Genomic DNA, 25,506 nt, shown 5'->3' on the forward strand with positions numbered 1-25,506 from the left:
GATGATAATCCTCTGAATTTGTTTCCTAGCTTGAATTAATAACAATTGCAATGTTTTTTCAACTCTGAACTTGACAAAGGCTGAGACAGAGGACAAGATCAATAACAGTTTGTAATGACTGATGGAATTCCACGATCTGAGTTCTGACAGAGCTGGTGAAAAATGGAGCGTGCAGCCTTATATGCATGCTGGTGCAGCGTTACAAGAATGGAAGACCAGCGACCCTGTGAGGCAAAACTAAGCGTTGCACTGGGTTTACAGAGGAAATTCTTGATGCTTGAAGATTACAAAGGATTTCAGAAAGGGCGCCTATTTTTTATAGATCTGGATTCTGAATCAATCACTAAGCATCTGCTGTGGACTAGATAAGTTTACATACATGTTACTTCAATACCTTATTTTTAGGTTGACATACGGAATACACTGGCTCAGGCAGGAAAATGGCAAGCATTGATTGTTTTGGTATGCTACGCCCTTGAGAATTGACGCATAGGCAATAACCTTGGGTTGTTTTTTTAAAATCTGACTAGCTATCAGTAGCATTAATGTAGGCTTTATGTTAATGAGCTAAAAATGAGACAAGACTTTGGAGAAAACATGTTAGGTTACAGAGAAGGAATATTAATGCAAAGAAACCCCACCAACGCTCAGATATTTTATATTTTGTAAAGTAGATTCGTATTTTTCTTTTAATGTATTTTCTACCAGTTTTCCTAAATATGAAGAATGGAAGAAAACAAGCTGCCACAATATAAGTCCTACCTCAAAGGAAACATCACTGAGGATGCGCAATCCCCCACATTGTTCTCGTAGAATGCTGAATAGGTTTCCTTTCTCAACAGTCTCTTCCTCCAGCAATTCAATACTTTAGGGTCAATGACCCCAGCGCCCTATTACATTTTTTTTGCTGATTGACATTTATGAAAGGCTTAAGTGTGCTCTTTTATATGCACTAACATGTGATTAATCCTGACATATCAGACGGGCTCTGAAATTCATTTCATTTGAAGTTGATTTCAATGGTTTATTAATAAATAAAGCAATGTGTTTAATGACACATCAAGAGAACAAGCTGACCTGAAATTACAAATGAATGAATGATCTGTTTCTAACATATTTCCAAATGATCAAATGAAGCAAAACCCTTACTTTAGGCAAAAACATCTAAGAATGACTTTCCAGTATTCTTCTCAAGCTGTCTTCTTTGTGCTGTCAGACCGAAGATTCCCTGCACTCCAGTGTGGTCTCTGTGGTAGGAGACGGTCAAAGCATCTCAGGCCTTCTTGAAGGCTGGGGGTGTGGTCCTCATTAACCCCGTTGAACTGTTTTGTTTTCTGATGAACTCTGAACTAGTGGGACAAATATTTTACTCTTTTTCAATCCAAATATGTCTTATTTCTACATGCATGGGAGATATTGGAGATAGTATTGATGGGAGATATTAATACATCAAATCTGGGCTGGCCTGGTGGCGCATCAGTTAAGTGTGCACATTCCGCTTCGCTGGCCCAGGGTTCGCTGGTTAGGATCCTGGGTGCGGACATGGCACTGCTTGTCAAGCCATGCTGTGGTAGGCGTTCCACATATAAAGCAGAGGAAGATCGGCACGGATGCTAGCTCAGGGCCAGTCTTCCTCAGCAAAAAGAGGATTGAGGATTGGCAGCAGATGTTAGCTCAGGGCTAATCTCCCTCAAAAAATAAAAAAATTTTAAAAATACATAAAATATATTTAAGTTAGTATATATGAATTACTATGCATTTAAATGGCAAATTGATTTAAATGGATTACTGTGTATTATAAATACAAATAGCATCTCTCCAAAATTTAATTATTACCAAAGTATAGCATATTTTATAACTCATCAGCTTTATTAAACACAACATAACATATTTCCACAGAGTGGAAATAGAAATATTTTGGGGTTTTGATACATATCTACAGTGAAAGCTATAATTACGGGGGCAACAGTTAGCACAGAATACTCAGTGCACTGTGCTAGATGTGTTACATGCATCATCTCAGGGTAGGTGAACGCTTTCTGTAAGGGGACCAACAGTAAGTGTGTTCTGCAGCTTTGCGTGCCACATGGTCTCTGTCATAACTACTCAACTCTGTGCTTACAGAGCAACAGCAGCCATAAATTAATAAGCTTGGCTGTGTTCCAATAAAACTTAGTCACTGAAATGTGCACTTCATATAATTTTCACGTTACAAAATATTATCCTTAAAAATATTCTTGAAGGGGCCCACCTGGTGGCACAGCGGTTAAGTTCACATGTTCTGCTTTAGTGGCTGGGGTTCGCCTGTTCAGATCCCAGGCGAGGACCTATGCACCACTTACCAAGCCATGCTATGGCAGGCATCCCACATATATAAAACAGAAGAAGATGGGTACAGATATTAGCTCAGGGCCCATCTTCCTCCACAAAAACAGGAGGATTGGTGGTAGATGTTAGCTCAGGGCTAATCTTTAAAAAAAATTCTTTAAAACCAGTTAAAAATAGAATAACCATTCTTAGCTCATAGGCCATAGAAAAACAGAAGGTGGTTGGATTTGGCCCTGGGGCCCTAGTTTGTTGACCTCTGCATTATCTCTTTGGGTTTATGGGGGTTTCCTAAATGATCAGATATACTGAGATTATATTGTTAAATGAATGGGGTTTTCTCACTAGCCTTGTTGCCCACCCTATTACCATTCTCTGCCCCGCTGCTGGCACTGAGACTGAGGGGGCTTTATTGAACTGTTCCTAAGATTAAGAGGAACATAAACAGTATGTCCAGCTTCTAGACAAACCATTTAGGAACTGCTATCAACTACAAGGATGTGCAACTGATCTTAAGGGTTTGACTTGGTGTGACATGATCAGATTTGGGCGTTTTTATAGATCAAGCTGCCTGCAGCTGGCCAAGAGGCAAAGCAACAAGACAGTTGCAGTACTCTAGGGGACAGACAACGATGATGTGGACCAGGCTGGGAGAAACAGGGCTAAGAGCAGCAGAAAGACTGGAGATGTATTTAGGATTAGGTACTCGCTTGGATGAGGATTGATTACATTGCTTTATATCTGTCTCACAGGATAAAAGAAATTGATGACAGTTTTAAAAATAATTTTTAAAGTGCTACCTAAATTTAGTTGAGGTAGTATACCTTTTTCTTCTTTTAATTATTAACAACCATTTTAAAAATTACAGGATCCAATCAGTTTGATTTACTGATTCCCCATAGCCCAAAGTGGAGCACATTTTATTTTTTCAACATAAAAGTTGAAAACACTTTTTCTGAAAAAAAAAAAAAAAACCCCAAATTCTGCATTCACTGCAATCCAAAACCAGGCATCACTGTGTGGACGCAGTTTCTCTCAATTTTGGAGAGGTTCACCTTCCTCTGCCCGATTCCCACCTCTTCTGGGCGCCCAGCCGCACCCTTGGACCCGCCCCCCGACGCTTTCCCCCTAGCCTGCCTCCTCCCTTTCCCCCTCCCTCCGCCCCACCCTCCCGCCCACTAGGGAAGCTCCGCCCCCTCCAGTTCCGCAACCCAACTCCTTCCCTCCTTCCGTCGCTTTCCCCTCTCCCCGCCCCCATGACTGCCTTCGATTGGTTAAACTGGCTGTGCCGCGGCAGGAATGAAGCATAGCCTCGTTCTGATTGGCTGAAGTGTGGCCGAGCCTCTCGTGATTGGCTGATAAGCGGAGACAGCAAGTGTGACTGCGCTCCGGGGCGTGTGGACGCTGCTTTGTTGCCGGAGGGGGGTGGCGGTGGAAGTTAAGGGGGTCGGGGGCTAGCGTTTCTCTGGACCCGCTGTCGCGGCCGTTGCAGTCGCTTCGCCCGGTAGCCTTTAGCGTAGGAGTGCGCCGAGAGCAGCCATGAGCGGCGGGGTGTACGGGGGAGGTGAGTGTGCGGCCGGACGAGAGAGCGCGCCTTTTGAGCGTGTAGGGTTTGTAACCGCCGCCCCCAGCCCTCCCCTCCCCGGCGGCCCCTTCCGGTCTCCCCCTCTCGGGACCCCGGCCTCCCCGCCCCATCCCCGCCCCGCGCTCCGCCCGCCCCCGGAGCCCACCCGGCTCGGCGAGCGCCTCGGGCGCCCGGAGTCGCCGCCCCCTGCGGCCCCGTCCAGCCTCGGACCCCCCGGAGGAGCAGGGTTTTGGGGGCTGCGCGCCGGCCTCGGGGCTGGGCGGGCGGCTCCATCCAGGAGCCAGCTCGCCGAGCTCGGGCTGGAGTGACCGGCCCCTGGGTCGCGGCTCTCCCCGTGTCTCCATCACTCGGCTGAGCCGGCGTGTGCGCGCGCGCGTGTTTAAAGTTGGGAGGTCCCAGCAGTTTGCAAGCGTGGACGGAGGGTTTCCGCAGCGGCCCGTAGACGGTAAAGCGAGCGCGGGAAGTGGAACTGATTGGAGGAGTGGCGGCCACCCCGGACGCAGGCTCCTCTCCGTCCGCGCCTGGCGCTCCTGCCGCCTCGCACCTCTCAGGAACTCCTGCCTGTTTGTTGACTGTGGGTTCTCCAGAGTTACGGGGGGGCGGGTCTGTTCGGGATTAATTTAGGAACGCATGTCATTTAAGGATGCTTTCCTTGGATAGGCTGTGGTGTAATCGACAGATTACCACGGGCCTGGGAGTTACCCAGACCTGGTTGTAATACCAGCCTCACCATTTATTTAGCGCTTTGGCCTTGGGGAAGTTACTTAACTTTTCCCAACTTCAGGCTCCTCGTTGGCGGAATGATAGTTCCTAGCCAAACGCATGGTTGTGAAGGCTAAATGAGATAATCTTGGTCCACGAATCAGCAGTGTCAGCATCACCTGCGAGCTCTTCAGAAATGCAGACTCTCAAGCCCCCCTCTAAATCTGTTGAATCAGAGCCTCCAGTTTTGCAAGATGCTTAGATGAAGCACCGATGTATATGATTCGTGTTTTGTGTTTTGTTTGATGAGTTAGAGAACAAGGAGACAAATCCAAAATGTTGCTTTTGTTACTGTGTCTAGTAAGGATACTGTTTCGAAGAGGATGACATTTTATAGGTAGGAGATAAAAATAAAGTTTTTAAAGTTCTTAGTAGTTTTTGGAGTGTAGCTTGAGTCTCTTCTGAGGTGATATGCTGACGCTTGCCTTCTCCTTCCCCCTTAATGTTCTTGGTTTTGATTTCCCAAATGTGAGCCACTAGTTTCCCACTTGTACTTTGGAGAAAGCTTACTGGATCTTCATGGTTTACCTCTTCCCCATCTGAGGATGAAATCCTCACAGAAACTGGATCTGTGTCCCTGTGCCTCATGCAGGCTGTTGACTCTCTTTTGACCTTCAGATTCCCAGATCCAAGGACCTAGAGGCTGTCTATTGAGTATTTCCTTACAAGGCCTTGTTTAACATGGCTAAGGTAGAAATGGGTGTGAATAATGCCGGCAGCTAACATTTATTGATTGCATACTGTACACCAAGAACTGTTCCAGAGGTTTTTCATGCATTGCCTTTAATAGGTACATTGACTCAATCCATAACAACCACAGGAGATGGTACTATCCCCATATTATTGAAGAAGAAAGTGAGTTATAGAAAAGATTGAGTAACCAGCCCAAAGTTATCTAACTTTCTAGTAAATGGGGAGTAAGAATCGCTGGGATGATTAAAAGGCATTTCAGTAAAACCCTTTCCCATTAAAAATTTTTTTTTTTGTTTTTCCATAAGTCATGTTTCAAGTATATAACCACAGCATATTCATGTATGATTTAGGTATTCAGAATAAACATCCTGTTTCTCATTTGCTTATGTAGAGGAATATATCTTAAAGCCTGTTTCACATATAAAGTATTTAAAACTCACAAAGGTAAGTGTATGATTTTGTGTTTGAGCTTCCACTGCGTGGCCAGTATTTAAGTGGGTCACATTTCCCTGAGGGTTTACTGTGAAAGGCAACCAAACCTCCCACCTGAATTTTGTGTAATTAATTTAGTAAACTGTATTTTTAACTTACTTATTAAAAAGATCTTTGTAGTTTTGATTTTAAAATTTATGGCTGTCTTGTTCCAATAATTATTTCCGACTAGCTCTGACACTGATCTTTAGCTTTAGGTCTGATGCATAATTCATCCAGATTTCCATACTTTCTAACTGGTTTCTGTGCCTACTCAGTGCTCCTGTGGTGATCTTTCATGGTATTTTTTTACTTCAAACTCCTTTGCATGGTAAAAATAAACAGGTATACTACCAATCCAACTTTGATATTGTTGGTTTCATCACTCCTGCATCCCCCTCCCAAATCCCTAACCTTAAGAATTTCTCAGAATCGTCTTCTCCATGAGTTGGGGCACCCTCGTCCAAACAAAAAAATACAACAGCCTTTCCATCTCCTCCCAAAGTCATTAGCCTTCAGTGTCACATTGGAATGTTTTAAGACCAGGTTAGAAAATTGCTACCATTTCTTTGTGTTTTCCCAGAAAAATCACATCACCCCTAAACTTGGAAGCCATTTACTCTGGGGGAAAATATCAAAATCCTCAAAAAAGTGAAAACAGCATTTTTAGTAGAAAAGGATCCAATCTTTGAGGATTTTTACCCCTTAGAAGTTGCATCCTAGTTTTTAAAGATCCAGACCTCTGTGGTTGTGATATTAAGCCTTTTATCTTCCTTTGCAATTCTCCTTTGGGTTCATTGGTGCTTGGTTTTTTAACAAAACAAGTTATGGGAAATAGACTTACCTCCTGTCCTTGAAAAAAGGATAATGAGCAGATGCAAAATTCTAAGAATCGAGAGTCTTACTCAAAAATTTTTTTTTTTGAGGAAGATTAGCCCTGAGCTAACATCTGTTGCCAACCCTCCTCTTTTTGCTGAGGAAGACTGGCCCTGAGCTAACATCCGTGCCCATCTTCCTCTACTTTAAATGTGGGATGCCCGCCACAGCATGGCTTGACAAGCGGGGCATAGGTCCACACCCAGGATCTGAACCAGCAAAGCCCGGGCCGCCAAAGAGGAACATATGAACTTAACTGCTGTGCCACTGGGCTGGCCCCCTTTCTCAAATTAAAATTCTGCTATGTCTAGTTTACCATAAGACAGGAAAATAACTGATTTGCTAGATTTTTGTTCCACAAAAACAATTCTGAGTGATGATTCTGTGCCAGCTATAGCCTCTGCCTTCAAGTTTGCAGTCTTGTAGGTGAGTCCGTCAAGTAAATAGACACCATGTTTCATTTATTTTTAGTTGTACATTTTTTTCCCACATTTAAAGAGCTGAAGTTGGAATAATGCTTCATTTTGGTGACATGGTAGAGTTTAATTGGCAGCATGTATTTTTCTAGTGATGCGTGAGATAGTGGTGCACCTTCTAGTTTATATCATTTTCTGTTGATGAGAAGGGGTAACTAATTCAATGAAGTAAGTTTAGTAATGACTATATAGAAGGTACAAAGGTAGCACAGACAAGAAAGTTATGAACTCGGTATTGGGGAGTTGAGGGACTGTACAGGAGAGGTCATGGCGATGGTGGGAGAGGAGTGGAGAGGGACAGCATATGCACGGGTTAGCTGAGTGAGAGTACATGGTGTTTTTAGGCGACAGCATACTACTGAGTAATACGAGGATGTACAGGTGGGAAGTGAGACTCCTGTCAGATTATGCTAGGCCCTGAATCTCAACTGGGTAGAATGATTTGAATTTTATCTTATGGATGATGAGAAACCACCAAATGGTTCTCCCTTTTCACTGAAGGATTTACGTACCAAAATGTTCAGAGTTACAATTTTGAAAAATCACAGTGCAGCAGTTTGAAAGGTGGATTGAGAGGAAGAGGTGGAAGCACTGTACCTGTATGGAATTGGAGTGGTTCCCTGTTGACATGAGAGCTTGAGTCAAGGCAGTGGCAATGATATTTAAGAGGAAGGGACTTGAGAGATATTTAGCAGAAATATTTGGCAGAACTTGATGAGCGGTATGAAATATGAAGGCGCTCGCAAGTCTCAGGTTTTTGCCTCTGATGACGGGCCACTAACTGAAATAAGCACTGCTGAGATTAGGTTAGACGGGATGGGGAAAAGAAGACAGTGCTTCGCATATGTTGATTTCAGGTACCCAGTGGACATCAGGTGGAATTGGTGTGCGGTAAGAACTTCAAGCTATGGCTCTAGACGAAGGTGAGGGCGTAAGAGGGAGATTTGAGATTGGAGTTATTAGTATTTAGGTAGAAGCTGAGGCTGTAGGAGGGTAGCGGATTACTTAAGGAAGGGGAGGGGCTCCTAACATGGGGTCATTGGCCTCCCCAAGGAGTCCAGGGATAGAACTATATTATAATTAGTTTCTTTTATAATCTTTTTTTTTTTTTGAGCGTGATTAGCCCTGAGCTAACGTCTGCCACCAGTCCTCTTCTTGCTGAGGAAGATTGGCCCTAAGTTAATATCTGTGCTCCATCTTCCTCTACTTTATATGTGGGATGCCTGCCACAGCGTGGGTTGACAAGCAGTGCGTGGGTCCGTGCCTGGGATCTGAACCGTGAACCTGGGGCCGACAAAGCAGAACGTGTGAACTTAACTGCTGCACCACTGGGCTGGCCCCTGTAATCTATTTTAAAACATTCTGAGAAGGGATTCATAAATTTCCTAAGCTGTCTGTATTAGTTTGCTAGGACTCCCATATCAGAGTACCACAGACTGGGTGGCTTCAACAGCAGGAATTAATTTTCTCATAATTCTGCAGGCTGGAAGTCTGAGATCAGGGTGCTGGCAGGGTTATTTCTCTGGAGGCCTTTCTCCTGGGCTTGTAATGATAGTCTTCTCCCTGTGTCTTCACATAGTCTTCCTTCTGTACATATTTGTGTCCAAATTTCCTCTTCCTGTAAGGACACCAGTCAGATTGGATTAGGGCCCACCCCAGTGCCCTCATTTTAATTTAATCACATCTTTAAAGACCTTATGTCCAAATACAGTCCCATTCTAAGGACTAGGGGCTCAGACTTCAACAGATGAATTTGTGAGGAAACACTTCATCCTAAAACATTATCAAAGGGGTCCGTGACACGGAAAAGGTTAAGAGCCCTGTTGCAGGGCAAAAAATGATCCTTGAGAACAGGAGTTGAAAATTTTGGTTAATTCCTTTAGTTAGGATATTTTTACCCAGCATTCTAATTAATCAGAGTGTTAAAGTTTTCTAATTTATGTTCCTTGGTATACTTTACTTCCTATTTGTATTTGAGTTACATGCTGTTTTTGTTAGTACAGTCAAGGTGATTCTCACTCCTAGCGACCCTGTGTATGGTAGAGTGGAACCGTGCCTGGTCTTTTTGCACCGTCCTCTCACCTTCTGTTGCTGTATCAGACAATGCTCTGGTTTTCATGGCCAGTTTTTTTTTTTTTTTGTTTTGAGGAAGATTAGCCCTGAGCTAACATCTACCACCAATCCTCCTCTTTTTGCTGAGGAAGACTGGCCCTGAGCTAACGTCCCTGCCCATCTTCCTCTGCTTTATATGTGGGACGCCTACCACAGCATGGCTTGTCAAGCAGTGCCATGTCCACATCCAGGATCCAAACTGGCACATGCCAAGTGGGGCCATGTCCGCACCCGGGATCTGAACCAGTGAACCCTGGGCCGCCGAAGCAGAATGTGCGCACTTAACCGCTGTGCCACTGCGCCAGCCCCATCTTGCATATTTTTATATTTTTACTAAGTGTGTGTGTGTGTGTAATTTTTTTTTATGAACAACTTTTGAAAGTAATCATTCTCCTGAGATTTATCTGTGTTGATACATGTAGGTCTAGACCATTCATTTTAACTACTATATAATATTTCACTATATGAATGAACTGTAGTTTATTACTTTCCCTACTGAGAGACCATTAGATTACCTCTACCTTTTCCTGTGGCAGACAGTGTGATGATGATAATTATAATGGCAGCTACTATTTATTGTGCTTATTATGTGCCAGGTACTCAGCTACTATTTATTGTGCTTATTATGTGCCAGGTACTATTCTAAGTGCTTACGTAGATTAAAGCATTTAATGCATTTAATCATTATAGCATCCTGTGAGATAGGAAGCATTATTATGCATATTTTACATGTGAGGAAACTGAGACAGAAAGGTTAGTAAATCACCCAAAGTTACATATCTAGTGAACATTCTCATACGTATCTCCTTATGATATGTGAGAGAGTTTCTCTAGAGAAGATATAAGTGTAATTTCTATGTATGCACATTTTCAACTTTGGTAGATATGACTCAATTGCTCATAGTGGTTGTACCAGTTTACAGCTTTTACTAGCAAATGTGTAAGAGCTCCTCTTTCCCTACATCTTTGACAACACTTGGTCTTCTCAGACTTAGTAATTTTTGCCAAAGTAATGGATTGCATCCCTCAACTAAAGGTCACAGCTCCTGTCAGGTGGCCCTCCCAACACAGCTCTCTGGGTTTTGGTAATAGTTCCCTCTCTGTGTGTCTTCAGTTCTAAGGGTGGCAACAGATCTCTGTTGTTATTAGTACTAAGGTCCTTTCTGGTTTTCCTATATTGTGCTTATATCTTTGTAAATAGGCCAGTTAATAGGTAAACTCTTGTCACACTACCCACTTTTAGTGTACTATCTCTTTCCTGATTGAACCTCTACTGACATACAATGTAGGACTTTTATATTTTAATTAAATGAATCTTTAAGGTGTATTTAAAATTAGATTCAAACTAGTAATAATATGAGTGTAATGCTTGTTTTAATTTTTATAAGAGCTTTCACATATGTTCTCATTTTAAGCACAGTAAGTACTCTTTAATTGTCATGTGATACTTGTAAGTTGTTAGTGTTAATTATCCTTTCATCTTTTCAGATGAAGTTGGAGCCCTTGTTTTTGACATTGGATCCTATACTGTGAGAGCTGGTTATGCTGGTGAGGACTGTCCCAAGGTAAGTGGAATGTTAAGAGTTAATTGGATAGGCAAGGGCCATTCGCATAGAATTAAATTCATGCAGAAATTCTGACTCAAATATAATAAAAGACATGAGCTGGAAAAAGAGGACTCCTTGATAAAAACTTGTATCCCATGGTTTTGACTCTTACAGGTGGATTTCCCAACAGCTATTGGTATGGTGGTAGAAAGAGATGATGGAAGCACATTGATGGAAATAGATGGTGATAAAGGCAAACAAGGTGGCCCCACCTATTACATAGATACCAATGCTCTGCGTGTTCCGAGGGAGAATACTGAGGCCATTTCACCACTAAAAAATGGAATGGGTACGATGTTTTTTTCTATGGATTTGATTATAAATATAGAGTGTGCATGGTAAATTTTAACTATAAAGCAATGGCTTCTTATAAGTTGAACATCAGCTGTTTTTTGTTTGTTTTTATTCAGCAAACTGATGTTCCAGGCACTGAGAATAGAAAGATGCGTAAAACATGTTCCTTTTCCTCAAGAAACTCATAGGTAGGGGAGATAGATGTATATATACAAATACGTGGGATAAGTGCTATAATATAGTTATGTTTCATAAGCAGTGGGATTAGAGAGGAGAAGTATTTAACTCTGTCATTGGGGGTCAGTGGTGGTCTTCACAAAAGAGGTAACTTTTGTACTGAATCTTGATCAATAAATAAGAATTAGCCTGACTACAAGGCTGGGTGAACAGAGCAACTAGCATGTGTGAAGAGATGGAGTTGTGGAAGAAACTTATATGTTTAGAAATGTCATCAGTTGTGTCATGGCTGTCACACTGGGTGAAGGAGGGCCAGTTGCAGGACAGGTAGGCAGAGAGCAATCATTTAAAAGGGCTTGTAGGGCCAGCCCCGGTGGCCTAGTGGTTAAGTTTGGCACACTCTGCTTCACTGGCCTGGGTTCATTCTTAGGTATAGACCTACACCACTCGTCTGTCAGTGGCCATTCTGTGGCGGCAGCTCACATACAAAAAGAGGAAGATTGGCAACAGATGTTAGCTCGGGGCGAATCTTCCTCAGCAAAAAAAAAGGGCTTATAAACCATGCCAGGGGTATATTAAGCTGGCAGCTGAAAGGTAACCCCAAAGGGATTTAAACAGAGATGGGAAATGCTTATGTTTGCCAGCTGGAAAGATGATCCTAACAGCAATATGTAGCCCAGATTGGAGGAAGATAGTAGTGACAGGAAGCTGAGAGTCCGGAAGAGAAATGAAGAGGGTTCAAATTTAGCACTGATTGCAGAGATCCTGAGGTGGCTCTCAGAGATATCCAGGAGACTAGTGGGACTAAGTGATTGAAGGGGTGGAAAGAAAAGAGTTGAGAAAGTTTCCTAGATTTTAGATTGGGGTGACTGACTAGAGGGTACCATGCATGGAGTTAGGAATAGAAGGGAAAGGAGCAAGTTTTATGGTCTTGAAAGGCAAGTGTATTGGTAATAGCCAAGATCACTCTCAGGTTTGGTTATTCACTAGGACTCAGCAGATAATTGTACTCCTGGCTAAGATTTATTGTGCTGGAAGGATACAAAGCAAAATCGACAGAGGAAAAGAAGGAGCATGGAGTGAAGTCCAGAGGAAACCAGTGCGAACTTCCAAGAGGCTGCTCACAGTGGAGTCAGGCAGGACGTGCTTAATTCCTCCAGCAACAAGTTGTAACAACACGTGTGTCCTCTACTAGCAGAACTCATTAGAGACTCAATACCCCCAGTCTCTGAGTGGGTACCCTGTGCATGTACCAAAATCCCCGACTCCCAGAAGGAGAGACGGGAGTCTGTACAAACAATTTAGGCACAGTGAGCTGCTCTTAACCTTTAGGGAGAGTTTTGTATCAATGTAGGCAACTGTTTACCAGTCAAGTTCCCAGATGGCAGCCAAGTGTCAGCCTTGCAAGCAGGCCTTTCTCAGCCCTACTATGATAACTCTTTTCTGCACAGCAAGTAAATGAGTTTGTTATTGGGTCTAAAGTGTTTTACATAGGTGCTGATCCAGACAGTGGGTGAGAAAGATTTTAAGACACGGAGTTGCATTATGTTACCCAGAAAGAATGTGGAATATGAGAAGAGGGTTGAGGATGGGTTCCTTGTGAAACCTTGTTCTGTGTTCAACCAAAACAGAAGAGGTACCCATGAAGGAGAATGAGAAGGAACAGTTAGGTTGTAGGAGAAAATTCAGGAGAAGGCTAAGAGAAGTAGTAGTTCTGGAAGGGTAGAAGTCCAGTGATTCTCATTGTTCACAGCTGTGACATTGAGATTTAAACTAGAAAGGGGAGAGAGAGACAATGAAACTACCAAAGAAGTCCATTGACTAAAACAAAAATCCTGATAGGTCTGTGGAAGTGTGTTGTACAAGTAATGACATTTCTCCTTTGGACTGTGGCAGAAAAAGTTTGTAGACTCTTGAGTAGTCAGTAGTGTCAGATAATTTAGAGAGGTCAATGAGATTACAAATGTGAGTATCCACTGGACTTGCCTGTTAGAAGGTCATTAACTTTGGTGAGCGGTTTCAGTGGAATGTTTAGGTGGAAGCCAAATTGAAGAAATAGTCTCTGCATTTTTTTTTTGTGTCTTTTAATCTCCTTTTTTTAGGTAGATTGTAAGCTTTTTGAATGTCCAGTCTAGATCATACAATTCTTTTCTATTTCCCCTTACCATTCTTTTGCTTATTGGGCCTCTAATAAGTACTTACTGAATAATATTTATTTGGTATTTTAGGTCTATAGATACATTGGTTACATTTGGGACAGGTGTAGGGCTTGTGATAATGTTGGGGCTGGAGGAACCAAAAGGAGGTTCTATGTCTAGAAGACATAGATGACGTCTACATAAATACTCCTTTATGAAGAAGATCTGTAAAATAAGTAGGTTCTGTATATTAAAGTATTAATGCTAGATCATGGAAACAGTCTCTCAAAAGATGCTGTGTTCATCTTCAACTGAGCATTGTTTTCAAGGTGCTGATCTTATATTCTAGTTGAAGACTGGGATAGTTTCCAGGCTATTTTGGATCATACCTACAAAATGCATGTCAAGTCAGAAGCCAGCCTGCATCCTGTTCTCATGTCAGAAGCACCGGTGAGACAAAGACGCTTTTTCGAAGTTTCTCTAGGTTTTAAACTCATTTGAAGAATGTTTTCTTTTTCTTTAAAGAGGCATAGAAATTCGTGTTTTGAATTTTGAAAATTAGGGAAACAGGGATTAATTTTTAAATACTGTTATAACTTGTTATTTCAGTAATTAAAATATTCAAAGAACAATAACAAAGCACCCTAATGGGTTCTGGTGGTTATTTATTTTTTCCAGGGGTTTATTTAACATTTGATTTCCTTGGGCTGCTTCCCACTTTTGTTTGTGAATTGTCCCTTATGCCCCAAGGGCAATGTATATCTGCTTTTATACTCAGCCTCCAGGGGAGAAGTCAAATGTTTAACTAGGGCTAGAAATTACTACACCAGATTCTCCTCTGAAGTACGCTGGGTACAGAGTCAGAAGGATCTGGGAGGCTACCATAAAGATTATCAATTATCAATATTTCTTTGTTGTTTCTAACCTCTAGTTTCTTTTATAAGTACCAACTGTAAGTGGGAGAATTTGGTGGTTTAACATTCATATTTAGGATTTTGATTACTGGATTCACTGTTAAGATTTAATAATACTTTATGTTTATAAGAATCTTGATTTCCCTATACTTTGAAAAGTCTGTAATTTCTAGAATTTATAGCAGCAGTTTTACTTAAGTAATAAATTTTTATATTTAACTTATTTGTTAAATTTATTTACAAATAAATAGAAATAAATATTATGAAGATTGTCTTCCAGGGTATTTTATGCTGTTTTTTATGTTTTACATTGTTGTTAGTATAGTGCTGTATGAATCTTGAGGTAATCAACATTTTAGTTTTTAACCGATACATAGCTTGCATTTCTTTTGCCCTCTTCTCTAGTGGAATACGAGAGCAAAGAGAGAGAAACTGACGGAGTTAATGTTTGAGCACTACAACATCCCTGCGTTCTTCCTTTGCAAAACTGCAGTCTTGACCGCGTATCCTTGAAAGTGACACTCAGCTTTTCCTCAGTAGTAAATGTGGTGCCACTAAAGGTGACGCCCCGAGTAGGAAGACAGCAGCCAATTCTTGCTTGTTCAGAAGTTTGGGGCTTTTTATCTCTTGCTTTTTAGCTATCTGTCTTTTAGTATTTCTTACTGGGACTGAGATACCAGAAGATGTGAGAGGGAAATAGGAAAGAAACACTCAAATCCTGTTTTTAACAGGGTTTTTAAAAATTTTGTTTTTACAGGGGGAATGTAAATAGAAGGCAGTGTTTAAGCCAGTTCAGAGGTTGCCATCTCTGTCTTCTCCTCCAATACCATAGAAAAGTGGAAATTGGCTATAAATTCATTTAAGATTTAATGACCGCATATTTAGTGCAAGCATATTAGGGGGCAGACAAGGAAATATTGTGTCCTGATCTCAAAGAATTTGTAATGTAATCTTGTTAAAAGCTAAATAACATTTAAATAGTACTTCAGAATAACGTTGGTAAAAGTCACGTAGAAGTACACGATTAATCTGAACTTCTTGTTTCGCAGTTGTGGTAGTTGAGCAGGGAGATGTGGTAGCCTGACAAACTTTATAAAGAAAATAGAGTTTAGTTGTATCATGTGGGGGAAGGAGCCCTATATTTAGAGTTGAAGTTGCAGCGCTTACCAACTGTGTGATCTTGACTTAGGTAAAGTCACTTTAAACCTGAGCTTCACTTTTTCCTCATTTATCGTGTGTAGCTCCCTGGATTGCTGTAATATTTAAGTATATATGTCTATGAGAATCACTGGGGTAACTGTAAGCTGACACCGTCTGTAGTGCTGTGTCTTAGAGATCACTGCAGCAAGAGTGTGGAGGTGGGAAGTGTAAGTGTTCATTTCAGTGACTTAGTTCATAGGTGAAGATTTATGTTCGACTTCAGAAGGAGTTGTAAAAATAGGTTTAGGTCAGACTATAGAGGCCTCGCATGTTAGATTTTAAAAATTTAAACTTTAGACTGTAGAGAACCATTGCAGGTTTTTGCATAGAGGATGGAAAGCACTAACAGGCTTAGTGTGTGCATTCTCATTTAATTTTCATCATAACCCTGTCAAGTAACAGAGTCAACGTAAGCAAACTGGTCCAAGTCCACAATTTGAAAATGGCAGTCCTGGATTTGAACCTAGGTCTGGTTGGCTGCTTCCTTACAAGGAGTGTGTAAACAGAATTGGGCATTGTTTTATTTTATAACTTTCTGTTATAGAAAATTTCTAACACAGAAGAAGGTAGAATATTACATTGAAGGTAGCTATATTTTCCAAGACAAAAGTATTAGAAGAGTAGCATTGTTTTATCTGACTTACTTGACAGCTGGGTTCTCCTATCTGCCAGCCTCAGGCTCTGCGCCTCAAGCTAGTAAAGAACGCTTCAGCTGTCTGCTGTCCGAGCTGCATTCTGTTGGAGAATGCATTCAGTTAGGAAGGCAGCAAAATTACAGAACTCACTGGTGCATCTCTGTTTTTCATGAGTGGATTACTCTCTGTTCTCTCTGCACTCATGTTGGGCCCCTTGAAGTCCTGCACTTGAACAGTTTAGAGGTTAGCCAGAGATCTGAGTAGATTTTATACTTAGATTTGAGTTTCACCTCTGCTGTGGTTCTCTTACTTCCAGGGTTTCTTCCAACTTAACTGTCCAGCCCTGAACTCCTTCCTTTGTTCACTCAAGGTCGGGAAGTTGCAGTTTTCGACCACTGCTTTCCTCAGCGATCGCTGTGGAGCTGGGGAGCACTTTCCGGCACGGAAGCTACGAACTTGTGCTTCTTACCGCTTCTAGTTGCAGTTTTACGAGAATAAATTTTGGCTGAATTTTGACTCCTTTTGAACACTTTCTAGTATCTTAAAATGGTCATTTTAAATGATTTGTCCAGGTTTTATCATTGCTATCTATAGGAGGTTTCACATACCTTTATGCCACTTTTTAGTCTGGTATCACTTTGTGCTAATAGAGGTAAAATTAATGTTGATGTGTACAGTTGACTGGAGGTCAGTAGAGTACCAGTAGTAGCAGCAGTAGATCCCTAACCTGTCCTTCTGGCCATTTCTTCTCAGTCTTCTTCCCTCTGAGCATCCCTACCCATTCCTTGGTTTCCTGCCCTTAGCACTTCATCTCTCTTGACATCTCTCTTTCTGGGTTAACATTTCCCTGGCTTCAGATACCAGTTATACACTGACAAAGTCCAAATCTGTATCTGTATGCCACATCTTTCTTGTGAGCTCCAGGCCCACGTCCAACTGCCTACTAGAACTTTTTCTATTAGTTGTCTCTTTAAGCACTTTAAACTCATGTCCAAAACTGAATTTATCTTCTCTTCCTTCTATGAGAAGGAGTTTATTCCTCCTTCTGCGTATCATCTTACTCCCAGTTGCCCAGAACAGAAATCGTTCTCTTTAACCCTTGAGTCGGTCATCAAGGCCTCTCTGTCCGCTGCCCCTGCATTAGGTGCAAGCTGTTTGCGGGGTTGCTGCAGCCCTTCCTCTTGCCTTGCCTGTTCTTCACACTCGAGCTCTCATAATCTTTGTTGATTGCCAGTCTGCTCTAAACCAGAATCACCGTCCGCATTCTTTCCTTCATTCTTCTTTCAGGCTCCGCTTGCACTTCCCTGACTTTCCACATGTTCCTACTCTCCCGTGTCCCCCTCGCCCGCTTACACCTGGGTTGCCCAGAGGTTGCCTAGGTGGTCTCTCCTTTACATCCCCCAGGGCGTCCTGAGCTGTTCTTTGTACAGCTCTACTGATCTCTGCTTCACTTGATGGGCTATCCTTCAGGGCTGACACAATTCTGGTTCACCTTTCTGTGTCTTCTGTACTTAGGGAATGCTAGTGCCAGACCTGCCTTTCCTCTTCCCTCCTTTATTAAGACTCGTCACTAGGCACATTACAGATGCTCAGCAAGTATTTGATGACCCAGTGAATGGCTCTACTCGTCAATGTGAGTTTATGATGTTCACGTGATACAGGCCTTCTGCAGTACAGAACTGTGGAAAGTGAGATCTGCCAGTATTCACTGGCTGTTGAATATACCTGGAATAGCTCTTCCCATTGAGTTGAGGGAGATGGGAACTGCCAGTCAGCTGCCAAGCTGATGAAATGGTTCTTCTTTAATCTGATGTGAGAATGGTTTTCATTCCTAGCTCAAATGCCACAGCCTCCAGCTGTTCTTACCAAGCTTCCATGGATTGTGTTAAATGCTTCTCTGTTGTAAGCCCCTTGACCTATCTCCGGAGACTTTGAGTGATTGTGCTAATTTTGACCGGCTTAACAGATGTCTCTCCAGGATAAAGGTTTCCCTGAGTTCCTCACTCGCCCTTCTGGAAGTCCTGCCTGTTGTCATTTGTTTTTAGGCAGAGTTATTATCTGATACCAATTTTGATTTCTACATTACTTAACATACTTTAAGCCATAATGCACTTGTTTAAAAAAGCCTAAATAAAACCTTCCCTTTACAATAAATGTTATTTTAGGAGCCTTGAAACTTTCTTTTCCTTAATACTTGAAACTAGATTTGCTAATGGTCGTTCTACTGGGCTTATTTTGGACAGTGGAGCCACTCACACCACTGCAATTCCAGTTCACGATGGCTATGTCCTCCAGCAAGGTAAATGTATTTAACCTGGGTGCGCTGAGAAGATGTTAGCTGTCATGGGGACACACATAATGAAATAAAGCAATGATTTAGACTGTCAAAGCATGTCAGTTTCCAAATAATGTCTTTTTTAAGAGTGTTTTTTTAATCTTTAGTGTGTAATTATATTTAAAACTGATGCATGGCTTCATTCATACTTTGAGGGATAGTTCACTTAATTCTCCTTGAAAAAAATTACTCATCTCTGAATACACAGGGGAAATTTGTCCCAAAGAGTTTGGATTCAATGCTCTCTTAGCCTTGTTTAATCTGTTTCATAGGCATTGTGAAATCCCCTCTTGCTGGAGACTTTATTACTATGCAGTGCAGAGAACTCTTCCAAGAAATGAATATAGAACTGATTCCTCCATATATGATTGCATCAAAAGTAAGTGATGATTAAGTTTTCTTTTTGGAATTTATTTCCAACTCCCCACCCTCATGCCGTGAACTCTGTTAACCTACCTCATGTTCTTGGTACTCAGGAAGCTGTTCGTGAAGGATCTCCAGCAAACTGGAAAAGAAAAGAGAAGTTGCCACAGGTTACAAGGTCCTGGCACAATTACATGTGTAACGTGAGTAACCCTCACTCTCTTGATGAAAGTGTTATATGTCATAAGTCTTTGAATAGATTATGAGCACTTTGTATTTCAAACTTTACATTTTTAATGATATTTTACAAACAAAGTTAATAGCTTTTTGGGGGGAAGGGTGCTTTTTATACTTGCCAAACAAGTATCTTAACATAACTACTAGATACTCATTTGCATTACTTTGGTAAGACCTGGAAAGAACTTTGGTTTGGGGGTAAAAACAAGCTTTATGCTATTCTATATGTTTTTTGGCTAAGAAAATGGTTTTAGTCTTTAGAGTTCTGCTAGTATGACTCAGTTATGTTCTCTTCCCTAACATCAGTCAGCCATATAAAAGTTATTGTTCATAGCAAGGAGCCAACAAGAGGATCTCTTTCCTAAAAATCCATCTCTGAGCTATGACTTACTGACGGGGAGCAGTTAGTAAAGTAACTTCTGACACCACAGATATGCATTCATTTCCAACAGTAAAAGGATATAAAAGCCATAATTCACTATGGCCGGGATATATCCTAACTGACATTTTTTTGCACCTAAAGGTAAAGATTTTTTGTGGGTGTTTGGTACAAAGAAGAATTGTGAAGATGATTGATAATTTTGCCTAGATATTAGACAAGATTTTTCCTTAGCAGCCCAGAGGTCATATGTATTTCACAGCAGGTTTTTAAACTGTTTTATACTATGTGCAGTCATTAAAAGTTACAGGAGATGCAGTGTATATGGATGTGTGTATAGATTCAGATAATGAAATCTTGCTTCTCAGCCTAAGCTTATGTTTAAGGACAAAACGGTGTTCTGAAACTGGTTTTGTCATGCAGGACTTTGATACAGGAGACCCCAATTGTTTTTAGTTCATTGTTGTTCCATAACTGTTGTAATTTAAATGTTATAAAATTTAGCTTCTGGGGCCGGCCCCATGGCCGAGGGGTTAGGTTCACACGCTCCGCTTTGGTGGCCCAGGGTTTCATCGGTTCAGATTCTGGGCGCGGACATGGCACCACTCGTTAGGCCATGCTGAGGTGGTGTCCCACATGCCACAACTAGAAGGACCCACAACTAAAATATACAGCTGTGTACTGGGGGGCTTTGGGGAAAAGAAGAAAGAAAAAAAGAAGAAGAAGATTGGCAACAGACGTTAGCTCAGGTGCCAGTCTTTTTTTAAAAAAAAATTTAGCTTGTAATGTACATGTTTAGAATTGGGTTCCTTGATACTCAGAGTCCTTACTGGGTAGATTTATACCCTTGAAATGACTTAGCCATCCAGGAACGTGGTCCCGTTTCATTAAGAAAAGTATTTTAAGGATAATGTTACCAAAGTATAGATTGCAAAGACAAATCTCTAACTGTGTTTCTTAAATTTTTTTGTCTCTAGTGTGTTATCCAGGATTTTCAAGCTTCAGTACTTCAAGTATCTGATTCAACTTATGATGAACAGTATGTTCTCTTATTTTGTCTCCAAGACTTACAGTTTAATAGCTCGTTAAAACCTTTATACCAATCTTTTAAAAAACCGTGTGTACTTCATAAATGGGGGAAGATTGATTTGTTAAAAAAAATCGTAGAATATGTTTAACTGGTCTAAAGGTAAAAAGTTATGTTAAGAAATACTGAATAAGATTTTAAAAGGAAATAAGATATTCTCACTCTGCTTTCTTACAAATTGATGATTCCTTAGTAGTTTATAAGTTTGAAGAGAATTGTTTTTGTCTCTTGTTTAATGTTGTTTAACACGTTTTCAGAGTAGCCGCCCAGATGCCAACTGTTCATTATGAATTCCCCAATGGCTACAACTGTGACTTTGGGGCAGAACGGCTAAAGATTCCTGAAGGATTATTCGACCCTTCCAATGTAAAGGTATGAAAGCTCATTTCATGATTAGTTTGGCTTTTCCTGTGTATGTAAAGATCTTGTGTAATTATAAAACCTAAATAAGACCAAATAAATGTTTTGGCTGTGCTTTATTGCTTGCAGTTCTTCTGTGTGACCACTTGTTTCTATGTTGCTGTAGGGATTGTCAGGAAACACGATGCTGGGGGTCAGTCATGTTGTCACCACGAGTGTCGGAATGTGTGATATTGATATCAGACCAGTAAGTGCCAGTCTCCTGTTGGTGTTATAAAGGTATCTTTTAGGGCAGTGAAATGCCCCCAAATCATTCTTTAAGTTGGCAACTTTGGCCATCGACTTTGAAGTCCGTTTTATAACAGAATATGTAAAAAGATGAAGTACTAGAAAAGGAAAAATGTGGAACTCAGGAGCTATGGTGTCCAGTGTGTACTGTTGGTCACGGGTGGCAATTTAAATTAAAATGAATAAAAATTTTAAATTCAGTTCTTCAGTTGCACTGGCCACATTATATATGTAGCTACTAGCTACTGTATGACAGTGATAGAATGTTTCTATCATCGCAGAGGGTGCTTTTGGACAGAGCTATTCTAGAGATTTCTTAAAATGTAACAAACAAAAATATGTATAATTGGTGATGTTTCCTGCATGTAGTGCAGCTTTACTACTTTTATTTTTCAGAAAGATGTAGTTTAAATCATGTGACTTTTACATGGATTTAGTTTAGATGATCTTCTTACGTTCATACTGTTTTTCTCTGTGGTTTTTATTTTTTTAATTTTTCATTGAGGTCATAATAGTTTATAACATTGTGAAGTTTCAGTTGTACATTATTGTCAGTCACCATGTAAATATGCCCCTTTACCCCTTGTCCCCACCTCCCAGTCCCCTTCCCCTGGTAGCCACTAAACTGCTCACTTTGTGTGTTTATCTTCCACATATGAGCGAAATCGTATGCTGTTTGTCTGTCTCTGTCTGGCTTCTTTCACTTAACATAATACCCTCAGGGTCCATCCATGTTGTTGTGAATGGGTCGATTTTGTCTTTCTTTTTATGACTGAGTAGTATTTGATTGTGTGTGTATATATATGTATATCTACACCACATCTTTATCCAGTCATCAGTCCACGGGCACTTGGGTTGCTTCCACATCTTGGCTATTGTGAATAATGCTGCAGTGAACATAGGGGTGCATAAATCTCTTTGAATTGTTGATTTCAAGTTCTTTGGATAAATACCCAGTAGTAGGGTAGCTGGGTCATATGGTATTTCTATTTTTAACTTTTTTTTTTTTTTTTTTTTTTTTGGTGAGGAAGATTGGCCCTGAGCTAACATCTGTTGCCAATCTTCCCTTTTTGCTTGAGGAAGACTCTTGCTGAGCTAACATCTGTGCCAGTCTTCCTCTACTTTCTATGTGGGATGCTGTCACAGCATGGCTTGATGAGTGGTGTGCAGGTCCATACCCAGGATCCAAACCAGTGAACCCCAGGCCACCAAAGCGGAGTATGTGAACTTAACCATGAAGCCACCAGGCCAGCCCCTATTTTTAATTTTTTTAGAAATCTCCATACTGTTTTCTGTAGTAGCTGCCGCAGTTTGCCTTCCCACCAGCAGTGTATGAGGGTTCCCTTTTCTCCACAACTTCTCCAACATTTGTTGTTTTTTTGTCTTGGTGATTATACCAATTCTAACAGGTGTAAGGTGATATCTTAGTCTGGTTTTCATTTGCCTTTCCTTAATGATTAGTGATGTTGAACATCTTTTCATGTGCCTATTGGCCATCTGTATATCTTTTTTGGGAAAATGTCTGTTCATATCCTCAGCCCATTTTTCGATTGGGTTGTTTGTTTTTTTGTTGTTCAGTTGTGTGACTTCTTTATATGTTATGGAAATTAACCCCTTGTTGGATATCTTATTTGCAAATATTTTCTCCCAGTTGGTGGCTCGTCTTTTCAATTTGATCCTGGTTTCCTTTGCCTTGTAGGAGCTCTTTAGTCTGATGAAGTCCCACTTGTTTATTTTTTCTTTTATTTCCCTTGTCTGAGTAGGAGTGGTGTTTGAAAAGATCCTTGTAAGACCCGTGTCGAAGAGTATACTGCCTATATTTTCTTCTAGGAGTTTTATGGTTTCAGATCTTACCTTCAAGTCTTTGATCCATTTTGAGTTAATTTTTGTGTGTGGAGTAAGATAATGGTCTAGTTTCGTTCTTTTACGTGTGACTGTCCAGTTTTCCCAAAACCATTTATTGAAGAGACTTTCCTTTCTTCATTATATGTTCTTGGCTCCTTTCTTAAATATTAGCGGTCTGAGGATGTGTGATTTTATTTCTGGGCGTTCAGTTCTGTTCCATTGATGTGTGTGCATTTTTCGTACCATCCTGTTTTGATTACTATAGCTTTGTAGAATGTTTTGAAGTCAGGGATTGTGATGCCTCCAGCTTTGTTCTTTTTTCTCATGGTTGCTTTAGCTATTCAGGGTCTTTTGTTGCCCCATATGAATTTTAGGATTTTTTGTTTTATTTCTGTGAAGAATGTCCTTGAGATTCTGATTAGATTGCATTGAATCTGTAGATTGCTTTAGGTAGTATGGACATTTTAACTGTGTGTATTCTTCCAATCCATGTGCATGGAATATCTTTCAATTTCTTTATGTCATCATCGATTTCTTTCAATAATGTCTTATAGTTTTCATTGTATAGGTCTTTCCCCTCCTTGGTTAAATTTTTCCTAGATATTTTATTCTTTTTGTTGCAATTCTAAATGGGATTTTATTCTTGAGTTGTCTTTCTGTTCGTTATTAGTGGATAGAAGTGCAACTCATTTGTATAAGTTGATTTTGTACCCTGCAACTTTTCTGTAGTTGTTGACTATTTCTAATAGCTTTCTGATGGATTCTTTAGGGTTTTCTGTATATAAAATCATGTTGTCTGCAAACAGCGAGGGTTTCACTCCTTCATTGCCTATTTGGATTCCTTTTATTTCTTTTTCTTAATTGCTCTGGCCAAAACAACCAGTACTGTGTTGAATAAGAATGGTCGGAGTGGATACCCTTGTCCTGTTCCTGTTCTCAGAGGGATGGCTTTCAGTTTTTCCCCATTGAGAATGTTGTTGGCTGTGGGTTTGTCATGTATGGCCTTTATTATGTTGAGGTGCTTTCCTTCTATATCCATTTTATTGAGCGTTTTTATCATAAATGGATGTTGGATCTTGTCAAATGCTTTCTCATTGTCTATTGAGATGATCATGTGGTTTTTTCTCATTTTGTTAATATGGTGTATCACGTTGATTGATTTGCAGATGTTGAACCATCCCTGTGTCCCTGGTATAAATCCCACTTGGTCATGATGTATGATCTTTAATAAGTTAATTATAAGTTAATCATAAATTAATGTAATAATACATTGCTGTATTCGGTTTGCCAATATTTTGTTGAGGATTTTTGCATCTATGTTCACCGATATTGGCCTATAATTTTCGTTCTTTGTATTGTCTTTGTCTGGCTTTGGTAGCAGAGTGATGTTGCCCTCATAGAGTGTGTTAGGAAGTGTTTCAGCTTCCTCAATTTTTTTGGAATAGTTTGAGAAGGATAGGTATTAAGTCTTCTTTGAATTCTGGTAGAATTCTCCAGAGAAGCTATCTGGTCCTGGACTTTTCCTTTTTGGGAGGTTTTTGATTACTGTTTCAATCTCTTTACTTGTGGTTGGTCTATTCAGATTCTCTATTTCTTTTTGATTCAGTTTTGGGAAGTTTTATGAGTCAGCGAATTTATCTATTCTAGATTGTCCAATTTGTTGGCATATGGTTTTTCGTAGTCTTCTCTCCTAATCCTTTGTATTTCTGTGGTGTCTGTTGTAATTTCTCCTGTTTCATTTCTAATTTTATTTATTTGAGCCTTATCTCTTTTTTTCTTAGTGAGTCTGGCTAAGGGTTTGTCAATTTTGTTTATCTTCTCAAAGAACTAGCTCTTTTTTCATTGATCCTTTCTACTGTTTTTTTTTGTTTCATTTATTTCTGCTCTAATTTTTCTTATTTCCCTTCTTCTTGCTGACTTTGGGCTTTGTTTGATCTTCTTTTTCTAATTCTGTTAGGTGTAGTGTAAGATTGCTTATTTGAGATTTTTCTTGTTTGTTAAGGTGGGCCTGTATTGCTATGAATTTCTCTCTTAGGACCACTTTTGCTGTATCCCATGTGAGTTAGCATGATGTATTTCCATTTTCATTTGTCTCCAGGTATTTTTTGATTTCTCTTGAATTTCTTCAATGATCCTTTGGTGTTCAGTAGCATGTTGTTTTCTCTCCACATCTTTGTCACTTTCCCAGGTTTTTTCTTGTAGTTCATTTCTAGTTTCATAGCATTATGGTTGGAAAAGATGCTTGATATGATTTCAGTCTTCTTAAATTTCTTGAGGTTTGCCTTGTTTCCCAATATATGGTCTGTCTTTAAAAATGTTCCATGTACACTTGAGAAGAACGTGTATT

The 25,506-nt window shown here is 40.4% G+C and overlaps 1 protein-coding gene across 3 annotated transcripts in view; it reads left to right on the forward strand.

The window, feature by feature from the left end:
- The first annotated feature begins 3,652 nt into the window (after positions 1–3,652).
- The window catches only part of ACTL6A (actin like 6A), a 31,012-nt gene continuing 9,158 nt past the window's right edge, over positions 3,653–25,506 (forward strand). The window contains exons 1-11 of one of the 3 annotated variants that reach the window (XM_070582410.1): positions 3,653–3,889; positions 10,789–10,865; positions 11,022–11,196; positions 13,866–13,966; positions 14,836–14,933; positions 18,470–18,564; positions 18,873–18,979; positions 19,077–19,166; positions 20,557–20,618; positions 20,924–21,038; positions 21,193–21,273. In XM_070582410.1, the coding sequence (XP_070438511.1) occupies positions 3,865–3,889; positions 10,789–10,865; positions 11,022–11,196; positions 13,866–13,966; positions 14,836–14,933; positions 18,470–18,564; positions 18,873–18,979; positions 19,077–19,166; positions 20,557–20,618; positions 20,924–21,038; positions 21,193–21,273 (1,026 nt within the window). In that variant the 5' untranslated portion in view covers positions 3,653–3,864. Of the gene's footprint in view, positions 3,890–3,993; positions 4,485–10,788; positions 10,866–11,021; positions 11,197–13,865; positions 13,967–14,835; positions 14,934–18,469; positions 18,565–18,872; positions 18,980–19,076; positions 19,167–20,556; positions 20,619–20,923; positions 21,039–21,192; positions 21,274–25,506 lie in introns of those variants that run through there. The other 2 variants (XM_008521152.2, XM_008521083.2) reach the window with 2 other exon arrangements.

Source organism: Equus przewalskii, chromosome 18, assembly GCF_037783145.1.
Source record: "Equus przewalskii isolate Varuska chromosome 18, EquPr2, whole genome shotgun sequence".
In the NCBI taxonomy this organism is placed as follows: domain Eukaryota; kingdom Metazoa; phylum Chordata; class Mammalia; order Perissodactyla; family Equidae; genus Equus; species Equus przewalskii.